The sequence below is a fragment of the Heteronotia binoei genome, chromosome 10, assembly GCF_032191835.1.
Source record: "Heteronotia binoei isolate CCM8104 ecotype False Entrance Well chromosome 10, APGP_CSIRO_Hbin_v1, whole genome shotgun sequence".
NCBI lineage: Eukaryota > Metazoa > Chordata > Lepidosauria > Squamata > Gekkonidae > Heteronotia > Heteronotia binoei.
Genome location: NC_083232.1, coordinates 47,816,024 through 47,828,299, shown reverse-complemented (window position 1 = coordinate 47,828,299; position 12,276 = coordinate 47,816,024). Strand labels below are relative to the sequence as shown.

At 42.9% G+C, this 12,276-nt stretch overlaps 1 protein-coding gene across 1 annotated transcript; it reads right to left on the bottom strand.

Moving 5' to 3' along the window:
• Positions 1-299: 299 nt before the first annotated feature.
• On the bottom strand, positions 300-11,666 carry LOC132578499 (von Willebrand factor D and EGF domain-containing protein-like). Its single transcript, XM_060248578.1, has 5 exons — positions 11,362-11,666; positions 6,883-6,978; positions 5,465-5,569; positions 3,755-3,850; positions 300-413 (listed from the first exon to the last, which is right to left on the bottom strand). The coding sequence occupies exons 1-5, from the start codon at positions 11,597-11,599 to the stop codon at positions 304-306; spliced, it is 645 nt and encodes a 214-aa protein (XP_060104561.1). The 5' UTR covers positions 11,600-11,666; the 3' UTR covers positions 300-303.
• Positions 11,667-12,276: the final 610 nt, after the last annotated feature.

The following is a 12,276-nucleotide window of genomic DNA, read 5'->3' as shown; positions in this document are numbered from 1 at the left end:
CAATGGGTATTTTTTGGGAAATGCTTTATTAAAATAAGATATTTGACGCTTAATGCGCTAACATGAGACAACAGAAAATCATACATACAGCTGCTCTTTCACACATATATTTTGAAACACATTCAACTAGCTTGATATTGTCTGCAGTATTTTTTTAAATTGCCCTTTAGTATAGGAAAGTTTCCCTTTGATATATAATCAGATTTAAAAAAAAAAAAATCAAGACTCACGCTCAAGTAAAATTCTCCTTTACCCAATGTTCATTCATTAAAATAATAGCATTCATCTTCCAAGAAGACTGTTTCATTCCTTTATTCTCTTGGTACACTGTAGACCAGAGTATGGTGAACGACATCTGCACACATCTGGAGCAATGCATTTGCCTCCATGGTGACAAGGCAGTCTACATAATGCTGGAAAAAACAAACCAATTGCATAGTACAGCTTTCATATTATTAAACCAATGTCATACAAAGTTAAATTATAACAGTAATTCCCTAAATTCAGTATTAAAAAATACTGTGAAACCATGATATGTTACATGCGTCTTTAGTGTCTGAATTTTGCAAGTCCCATACCTGGATAAATAATAGTCATAACTTTGAAATAAATATGGGAATATCTATTTCTAAAAATGGCCAAGATTAGCATTATTTCATTAGATCTTGGAAGCTTAAGCAGGGTTGGCTCTGGTTAGTACGTGGATGGGGGACCACCAAGTCCAAGATTGCTATGCAGTCACCTCTGCCTGTCTCTTCTGCCTAGAAAACCCTACAGGAGAGCCGTTAAGTTGGCTGCGACTGGAGGCTAAAGTTAAAGATGGGCTACACATGTTGAATATTGTGCTGTCGTATAGTAATCTTTTGCAACGAGATCTTCCTGTGGGGGCAACTGCACAAGATCCAACCATACGTGGATGCAGCCGCTATCTGTCATATTAAGACAGAAGTCCAAGCAGTCCCACCTAGCCATAGGCATGTGCATTCCATGAACAGAATTTAGTGCTGAGCAGGATGATCTGCTTGTAGTAAGAGCCTTATAGCTGTCAGCCTCCCCTATCATGAGCATATACAGCATTCTCTGGTGCGTATTTGATCCTCCTGCACTTGCTAAAACAGTAGATGTGGCTGGGAGACCACATTTCTCATTAAAATACCTTTGTGGATATGAATTTTGAGATTAAGGAAGCAGCACTCTCTGCAATTGCAGTGCCTCCAACAGCTGAACTCTAAGAGCTTCTGCTTTGCTGTCCCTGCTTCTCCAACAGATTTTAAATGGCAGAGATTAGCCCCATGAACCCTGGCAGTTATCCTTATAAGCTCCATATATACATACTGTTGAATTTTGCAGCAACCTCTATTTTTGTATAAAAACAAGATGTAAGATACTTTGCCAAGGGTAAGATTTGTCAACATCTTTACTACCAGCAATGGGATTGTAGTGCTTTATTTGTGTTGTTGATCTTGCTCTGATTCATATGACTGGCATTTCAAAATAGTCCATTCCCATTTGTTGTTCATTTCAAAGAGGTAATACCCATGAGATAAATCCAGAGATTCAAACAGAAGATAAGCCCTACTTCACAGAAAACTAGAAAGCAAGATGATGACTCATGGAAAAAGAAGTGGCCATGGATGGCTCTAATGTAGACATTTTGTCAGTCTCAAAACAAATTATGCCTCAATGGAGTTTAGGCATAAAAGATTCATATGACGTTCTGCCTGAGAAAGAGTCCAATGCAACTCAGAAGTTTCCTGCCATACCCTCAACATGATTGGTGCAGTAAAAGGTACAGTATGAAACATTTGGGAGCTTTGAAGAGTAATTCTGTTCCTCCTGCCCACTTTCTGGATTACAGAATACATGACTGTAAAAGCAGTAAGGACTCTGGGCCAAAAACTGTATCACCAAGGATGAGATTCTTGATCAGTGGTAGGATGGCACTTCTGCATTCAGTTGGGAGTCAGAGAGACAAAAGGATGGCTACGTCCTCTACTTCATGAGCCAAGGACTTAGCCAACACATTTTCAGAAGGGTATGGACTGGAATTGCAAAGTTTGTAGCACAAGCTGAGGCAATGTGAAATTCACAGTAAATTTGGAGAAACACTGGAAGAACCTAACAATATTTAGTAGCTCCTGGATGTCAAAGCATAATTTAATACCCCCTTTCCAGAATTCTCTAAAGATATTCTCAAATTTCTCTTACTATTCCCAAGCAGAATGGCAGTACCAGAGCTATCCTGAACTTAACATGATTAAACCAGAGGTGTTGAACTCATTTGTTATGATGGCTGGATCTCATTTGTTATGATGGCTGAATCTAAATGTCACTTTGTTGGGCCAGGACATGTCATAAAATATACTGGAGCTATTATACCACTAGTGACTTAGACTCCTCCTCAAAACTTAACTAACCACTCCTTGCTCAACATGCACAAGAAATTTTGCACAGCACAGAGAACTACTGCCCGACAATCAAGGTGCTACAACCAGAGACTCTCATGGCTCTCATGTTTGGTGATGGGAGGGACTTCCATATGGGCTATTATACCCTAATGTAGGCTCTTCTAGTCCACATTTGGATTGGTTTCCCAAGATGGACTGGTTCCAGCCCATGGACCATATATTTGACATATCAGGATTAAACTATTTCGGAGGGGAGCTGCATGTTGAAAACATCCCACTCTATAGCAAAAACAATAGGCAGAAGGTGCTTTTACACTGTCCTCAATGAGACTTATCTGCATATTCCTATTTGGCACTGCCTAGATTCTATGAGGCAATCATACAAAGCCTTGAAATTAGGGATGCCTTCAAGGAGGCAGTGAACTTCCAAAGGAAATTAGCAGGGCAGCCTTTCGGGCAACCATTCACACATGCAGGGCTTTTTTTTTTTCTGGAAAAAGGTGCCAGAATTCTCAAGAAGGAAATGAAGGAGAAACACATGGATGCCACTCATTAACTTTTAAACATTTTTTGAGAATTTTATTTCAACAATGTTCTGTCTGGGTTGAGTTACCTTAGAACTCTGGAAGCTTCAACCCTGTAGGCAATAGAGCAGTAGGACTGGAACAGCTGCAGTCTGGTTGGATGGGCTGCACTGGACTACTTATAGGGGGACAGAGGGCCAGTTTGAACACACCTATGGGTCTGCAGTGGGGTGGAGTTTTACTGTATCTAACCAGGCCCAGGTCTGGGGTTTGCATGCTGTATATAGTTGCTTGAAATCACTAAGTAAAGATGCTGATCACCCTGGAAGCCCATGTTCTTTCCGCCTAACCCAGTATTTAACACATAAAGAGGTTCCGGAACTCCACGTTTCCCCAGGAAAAAAACCCTGCACACATGTACCATGATAAGTGACTTATTCTGCCTTGGGCAAGGCAACTTTTGGAGAAAGGATTCTGCAGGCTACTCTCCAGCTAAACACAACAATCAAGACTGTCTCATCTACCCCTCCCTCACCCAGAAGGGTTCCTGCTCTTGGACATCCCTGCCAGTTCCTGAGAAAGTGAAATTCAACTTACCATAAATATTTGTGTTGGGATATGGCAGGGGGATATTCTTCCTATCAGTTATAATCATATTGCATTTAATATTCTTAGTAGTCAGTGTGAGTCCTGGGGAATAAACTGTTTTATGTCATCTACAAAGACTTTCCTTTGTATCTTGGGCAGGTGTGGATAATCATGTTAACTCTAGTTATGCCAATCAAAAAGCTCCTGAGTTCTTACAAAAGAAATGCATCTCACCTAAATGGCATGCCCCACCAACCCAGCCGGCTGCGCAGCTACAGATTCCAGGAGCCACACAAGCACCTCCATTGTGACATCCTTGAGGGCAAATTGCTGCAGGGGGAAAAAAGAATGATAAAATAAAGTCATCTGTCTGAATGTATAAATATATGTATTATAGTAGTGTTGAAGAGTATGAGAAAACTTTAAATGAAAAATTAATTTTTCCCACTGGTGTCATTGAAACTATATCTGCAGCTAGTGTAGAACGTGGCCGCCAGGCTGTTATTGGGGCTCCCCAGGAGGGAGCACATTCAGCCCGGACTGCGGGAACTGCACTGGCTGCCAATAGTATACCAGATTCATTACAAGGTGCTGGTTATCACCTTTAAAGCCCTATATGGCCTAGGATCGGCCTACCTTAGAGACCATTTCTCCCCACATGTTCCCCGGAGGGTACTCAGATCGGGATCACAAAATCTGTTAGTAATCCCCGGGCCAAAGGAGGCCAAATTAAAATCAACCAGAGACCGGGTCTTCTCGATTGCAGCTCCCTGCTGGTGGAATCAACTGCCAGAGGAAGTGAGGGCCTTGTGGAACCTCATGCAATTCGGTAGGGCCTGCAAGACTGTTCTCTTCCAGCTAGCGTTTAACTGACACAGCACCTGTATTTTAGGCCATCACCACTGAATTAGCACCAAACTAATATTCTGTTTCTTAACTGTTTTAACTACTGAATATCTTGTTTTATTGTTGAATGTGTAATTTTAATACTTATTAATTCTAATTGTTTGTTAGGATTTTATACTGTGAGCCGCCCTGAGCCTGCTTCGGCGGGGAGAGCTGGGTATAAATCAAATAAATAAATAAATCTATACAGGGCATAAAACAATCAGATTGAGAGCTACAGTTTTAGGTGTCAAATTCAGTTTCCAATGCAATTACTCTAACTGCCATTGACAGAGATGGTATGGACTCCCTGGCCCTTTCAGCTTAGAAAACATAACGTATTAACTATGTGAATCATTAACCCAGCAACACCATGAAATCCATGTCAGAAAACAAGTACTTCTGTTTTCTGCTGTTTTTTCTGCTGAGTTCATTGCCCTATCACTTACTTCGACTGGCTTTTCAAAGACATAGGTATGATACCCCCACCATGTTCCAAAGATGTTTAACTGCAGCAGAACGGCTGCACACACTGACATGCTTCTGTTCTTGAAGATCCCCTTATTAATCCCTCATAAGTAAGCCAAGTTGCCTCTGGAAGAGACAGTTGCTTAGGGAGAGAGCTGAAGACACAGCACAAGGTAATCACTCTGCAATAAAAATTTATGGAGAGTTGGTCTGAAGAAGTGCTTACAACCCAAAACACACACCGGTTCAGATGTAGTCCCCTTCTTTCCCTTGTTATCAGGCCAAAAAGGACCACAGTGCAATCCTAGGCAGAATTATATCCTTCTAGATCCATTGAAGTCAATGTAACGCTCTTTAGGATAGAAATACTGTGTAAAGACAGTGGAGAGAATTCTGAATTGGGAGAGGAAGCTTAATTTCAAATTCCAGCTCAACCATCAAACTTGTCAAATAATTCCGAGCCAATCACAGGATTGTTGTTCCAATGGAACGGGGGGGGGGGGAGGAGACCCTCCGTGTATTTCACACTGAACTCTTTTGGAGGAAGAGTGGGATACAAATTTAATAGAAAGTTAACTGAATAGCACTGACCTTCTTGGCATCTTGAACCTGTCCATCCTGAAGCACAAATGCACTTTACTATCGCATTGACAGAGATACATTCCCCACCGTTTTGGCATCCTCCTTCACAGCTTACTAGAAAACAATAACACAGATGAAGTATGCCAGGAGCAGCAATCTAGTCAGGAGGGTATTTAATGCTTGAAGTGCAAAATCAACACAGAATGGCAGAAAAAGAAAGAAAAAATATAACCACAGTCATATTAGCTTAGTATAAAGATCCAGGAATGAGATCACCAATCTTTAGTACAAAAAATGATGTAATGACAACAAGGTTTAGAGTAATTAAAATAACATCCTAACTGTAATAAATCTTTGTTGAATTAAAATCATTCTTTGTACAAAACCCATCACCTACATAAAAATATGGTTAATTTAATATGACACAGATAATACACTTCTGATTAAATAACATTACTAAAACGTTTCAGTAACGTTACTATTATAAGGCTGGTGCAAAGAAAAAAAAACAGTACCTAAGAAATAAGCACCATTGGAATCAGGATAAATATTAAAAGCAAATACCACACATCCATGCACAGTTAAATACCAGCCATACAACACCCCCTTTTTCTGTTGATATGTTTCATAACACTGGCTTGTACAATTAGAGTTGAAAGAGACCCAGAGAGTTCACATCTAAGCTAGTACATGAAGTCCTTCCTTACACAAACCTCTCTCAGGCTCCACTCACACATTGCCAGTTAGTCAACACAATCCAAACTCCTTTGTGCTCTAAGCACAGGAAGAAGAATGCAGATTTATACCCCGCCCTTCTCCTTGAATCAGAGACTCAGAGTGGCTTACAATCTCCTATGTCTTCTCCCCCCACAACAGACACCCCGTGAGGTGGGTGGGGCTGAGAGGGCTCTCACAGCAGCTGCCCTTTCAAGGACAACCTCTGCCAGAGCTATGGCTAACCCAAGGCCATTCCAGCAGGTGCAAGTGGAGGAGTGGGGAATCAAACCCATTTCTCCCAGATAAGAGTCCACACACTTAACCACTACACCAAACAGGGAAGCTACCAAGACACAAACAGTTCCTATGAGGCAAGTACTACACTGAGAGCCAGTGTGGTATACTGGTTAAGAGCAGCAAACTCTAATTTGAAGAACCAGGTTTGATTCCCCACTCCTCCACATGAAGCCTATTGGGTGACATTGGGCCAGTCACAGTTTTCTCAGAACTCTGTCAGCCCCACCTACCTCAGAAGGTGCCTGTTCATGTGGAGCGGAAGGTTATGCAACTGTAAGCCACTTTGAGGCTCCTTAAGATAGAGGAAAATGAGATATAAAAACCAACTCTTCTTCCTCTGGCAAGCTATTATATTCTAGGCTTTCTTCTATTATTTTTTCACTTGATTTGCAAACAGCTAAATATTAACTCACCTTTATGACAGTATCTTCCTCCATAGCCAGGCTGGCATCTGCATTTTCCAGGTCTGAGACACTTCCCACCATTTTTACATTTTGGATAACAAGTTGCTATGAACCAAATAAGTCATAAAGAAAACAGGATCAGAAGGTTGTGGGTAATGAGTAGCCTCTGAAAAAATCCTTTCATTTTAAAAAGGTTATGAGTGAAGATATAAGCATGCGTGGAAACAGTAGATGGTGATGGTAATAATTTTTAATATTCACGCTTTGCCCTCAATAAGGACAAATATCTGTTAATTTGGTCTGTGAAATGACTTTTCTAATAATGTAAATATGGTACTATCAAGTGGTACTAGACACACTTCTCATTTGATAACTACTACTACAATGGGTTTTATGAATTAGCTGTGACTCTCAATAAATGAAAGAAACTTTCCAGAGTAGTCCTAAACAGATTTATACCCTTCTAAACAGGGCCGGTGTGGGGGGTTCTGCCGCCTGAGGCAGAACCCAGACGCGCACCGCCCCCCCCCCCCGGAATACTTTTCGTGAGCGTACATAGCATGATGAGGTCACACAGAGGTGACATCATCATGTCAGTTGCAAAAGCACCATTGTTTCTGGGCACCCAGAAACAACGCAGTGCTTTCAGTCCTCAGTGCTCTCTGAGTTCGAAGAGCACTGAGGAGTGAAAGCCCCCATTGTCCTGGGGCACTGAGGGACTGGGGGAGTTCCTCTGACCCCTCAGCGCCCAGAAACAATGCGGCATTTTCAGTCCTCGGCAATTTCTGAGTTTGGAGAGCGCCGAGGACTGAAAGTGCCGCATTGTTTTGGGCACTGAGGAGCCGGGGGAGTTCCCCAAGGGCCGGCGCCTCAGGCAATTGCCAAATGTTGCCTAATGGTCACACCGGCTCTGCTTCTAAAGCCATTTAAGTCAATGGCCTTAGAAGGGTGTTACTCGGTTTAGGATGGAATAGTTAGAATCCTATACTTTGGGAGACAGCTGAGTCAAATGAGATTTCTCAGGTATGATATCTGGTCTTTCCATTGCCATCTGAGAAGCAAAAGAGTTGTTAGAAGGAGCAACAGCTACAGGAATGAGATTTGCCCTGGTTTCATTCTCTGGTTAAAAGACATCATTTTAACCATGGTTAACCTTTGTGCAGAAATAGAACATAGTGGATGCTCACTAAAAAATGGAGGGGAGTCTGCACAAGAGACGAAGGGAGTGTGCAAATCTGTGATCCAGTCCGGATCCTGAAACCATGGTTAAACAATCAGCAGTTTCACACCTTTACTTGACTATGAATGGTCAAACATGACAGCCATTAAAATATGAAAATAAGGAAGAGAGATATGGCAAATGTGAAAAAGAAACAATGGTATTTTCATTATCTCCAAATTGCAGTTTTCTGTTACAAGCCATCATAATGACATGCTTAGAGTTGCCAGGTCTGTGTTGGAAAATAGCTGAAGTCTTTGGGGGTGGATCGAGGAGGGGGAGGGTTGGGGGGTGGGCTTCAGCATGTCCAAAGTCTCCAGGTATTTTCCAACACAGACTTGGCAACCCTATTTCCTTAGTGCTCATCCACATGTTTTATAATGAAAATTTGCTGAGAAGACATTATTCATAGATTCTAAGGGATTCTTTGCGACTGACAACTAAACAACGCACAAGCATGGCACACACCACAACTAGCTGGAAATTGCGCACTTTGGAGTACAGTTGCTCTGATTATTTCATGCAAACAAATTATCTGACAAGTTTAGTTGGTTCTTGGCTCATAAATCATTCATGAGCCAATCCTGGTTTCTATGTATTTGCTATCTGCAAACAATTTTCAACAGGACATTTGCAGGTTTCCTTTGGACTTTCATTACTGGGATTCAGGTGATACATGGAAATTTATTGGCAGCCCTTTCTACAACATGCAGTGATATTTCTGCTCTCAGAATGAACAAATTAAATATCTGAAATGGAAAAGGAAAAAAAACACACAAAGATAAGCTGCACACAAAAAATAATGAATGGCAAACACTAATAGCTTATCACACACAGAATAACCATTCCTCAAAAAACTCATAAGTGAACCAGAAGTGTTTGCATCAGTGCTCACAAATGACAAATGGGGAGAAATAAGTGGGAAAGTCATGAAAATTTCAAATTACAAATGTACCGTAATAAATATTGAGCAGTGTACTCCTAGCAATAATCCTACCCTCATTCTAGCCTTTTAAAATCGTTTTTTACATTAAAAGTTGAAAACCACGTATTTGTCAAGATTTTCAGTAACTTTATAAACATGTAACTTTTGTCCAAATATTCAACATCACAATGTATTTTCTCTAAATGTGATGTCTGAACAGATTTATATCTATGTCATTATGTTATATTAATTTTTAAATCCCTGCTAAATCTCATGCATACATTCATTCTCATATATTTATTATTTATATTGTATTTAGAATTGTGTTACATTCCAGCTAGATTTTTTAACTATTAAAAAAGTCCAAACCATTCTAAACCATTACAAAGCACATAACAGTTGCTATATCTCAAAAGTATCTGCAAAGTTTCCACAATATTACTCAATCCTTTGAAGACATCACTTTGTGTTTTTAGACTTTTGAATAAACATGCTTGCTGTTTATATCATGTCAGCTATAGATATATACAAATCACAGTACAGAGCAGGAATGCACAGGAACGCAGTTCCAGCTGGCTTGGTGTAAGTGGGTGTGGCCTAATATGCAAATTAGTTACTGGTGGGCTTTTTCCTCAAAAAAAGCCCTGACAGTACATAAAAATTCATTTTACATAGATTGTTGTTCTTTGCCAGTACTTTAAACATAACTCTGCTGTTTCTGCTTATATTCCTATCTCGTTTTGGGAACAATTTTAAGGTGTTTCTGAATGCGTAATAATTTATCCTATGTATTATTTAAAAGTTGTTTAAAGCCCATGATATCCACCACCTAGGTTCCCAGGTGTCTGCTAGGCTGAGAGCATTTTTCCCAGTTATCCTGGAAAAAAGCACTCCAAACAGACATGCTTTACAAGTTTTTCTAAAGGCCATCAGAGAAGACATTATTCTGACCTTCTCAAGTAAACTATTCCAGAGGGCTGGAACAAGAAACATGGTGTCTTGTTCTTTCACTATTTTTTCTGTACATTTTGAGTTGTCCCACCCTCTTGCCCCAAGTACATCTTCAGAGATCTTCCCTTGTCCAACAATTCCACTCATTTCTGTTCCTGGGGTGCCTATGTGCTAACTACTCACCTTGCTGTGCTGTTACTGAGGGTGATCTAAATATCCAATTAACTATTCCAAACTCAGTTATGCGATTTTTTAAAAAAATAATTGTTCTAAATACCACCCCATCACCGACTGGTATCTTTTTTGTTGTTGTTGTCTGCAGGAGCAGCATCCCTATGCAATAAGCACGAGTCACCCCTCTGCAAAATGAGCAAACCACCCATCGGAAAAATGAGCTGTCTCACTTCATCTCTGCCCCCCCCCCCCAAACCCCAGGGTCATTGAGAGGGTAAGATAGAGGAGAGGAGAATGATGTTAACTATGTGGGGGCCTCATTGGAAAGAAAGGAGTATAAATGAAATAAGTAATAAACACCCCTAACCCTTCAAACACGTCAGAGTTCCCAGTCCAATGGCAGGACTTCAATTCCTTTAAAAAAACAACAACAACAACAGAAAAAATGATTTAAAAAACAAAACCCACAGGGCTAACTTCATCCCACCCAGTGGCTCCACTGGCTAGCATGGCAGCAGAACATTAGTATATTTACATAAGACGAACCAATTGGTTATATCTCTCCATCCCCCTCAGCACAGGAAAAGATTCCTAGACTATAGGGCAATCCCACTCAGCCTCCCGTGAAAGTACCAGTAAAACAAAACACGGAGTCCCGGGGCAGTTTAAAGACTAACCAACGTTACTCAGTCCCACCTAATGCCTGATCGTCCTCAGAGGCATACGGTGTCCAACCCGGATGCATTCGGACGAAGTAAATGCTCTGACTGGCGGGAAGCAATCTTGTTAGTCCCTCAGGTGCCACCCCTCACTGTCTGGGATCCTGTTTTATTCTGCTGCTACAGACAGAGTAACGGGACTCCCCATCTAGAAATCAGTTGGTTTATTGAGTAAACAACGGAGGAGATCGCGGCGCAAGCCTGCAGTCCTAAACGTGCGTGCAAGCCGATCCTACACGTGCTCGCTCGGAAGCCAGTCCCACTTCCCAAGTGTCCGGGTTTAGCGAGCGCAGCGAGTTAAGCTGCCCCGCGAAGCTCCGGCATTTGCTTCCAACAGTGGTTGAGTTTTTCCCTGCTCTCTCCTCCACCTTCCCCCCACGCGTCACGGCTATCCGCCAGGAGAACCCCAGGAGGCGCGCCGGTAGATGGCGCTAGCAGGCGGGGCCGCGGCGGCGCCCTGCCAGAGTACGGAGCGGCGGGGCTTGTTTTGGGCTACCAACCGTGCTGGCAGCGCTCGCCCTCGTAGCCCTTGGCGCAGAAGCAGGTGCCGTTCCTGATGCACAGGCCCGCGTGCTGGCAAGGCGGGCTGCAGACGGCGTGCGGGTCGAAGACAAAGGGGACGGCTACGCCGCGCGACACTTTGGAAGGCACTTGCGCGCGCGCCAACTGCGGGGCTCCGGCCAGGGCCACCAAGAGCAGCAGCAGCAGCAGCGGCGGCCTTGGCGCGCGCCTCTCCATGGCCCCCGGCGCTTTTCTCCCGCCCTGCCTGCGGGCCGGCAGCAGCACCAGCTTCCCTTCAGCAGTCTGGCCCGGCCTGCGCCTTCGCGCTCTGCCGCTTCCTCTTCCACTCCCACTCGCCTTCTCTCTCCCTCCCTCCTTTTCCATATTTCTTTCCCCCTTTCTTGTTCTTTAGCTAATTTTGATTTTTCGCCTTTTCCAGAAAACTTTTTCAAATGGGTGTGTAACGGTTAAGAGTGCTGAGCTGGGTCCAAGTGCACTGCAAGGTCAAGAAGCACACTGGGTGCCCTCAGTCCTGCTACCCTCGTGCCACATAACCCACCTCACGGGGATGTGAGGATCAAACAGGAGGAGGAGGGAAAAATGTATACCACTCAGAGCCCCTTGGAGAAAAGGTGGGATAAAAATGCAATCGTTTACTTGTGTACCATTCATTTGCTTAGTTTTCACAATGGCTGGCACCAGGCAGGGCCGGATTAAACCTTGTGGAGGCCCTTAAGAAGTCAAAATCTTGGGGGCTCCCTCACAAACAATCTGAGTTGGAGCAGCTGCCCCACTCCCTGTGGCCCCCGCTGCAGCCTGCAGGCACCTTCTCAAAAGCCCCTTGGACAAAGCTGCAGGGGAGAGGCAGACTTGGCGATGCCATCAGCATCAGCCACACCAGGCAAGTAGGGCAA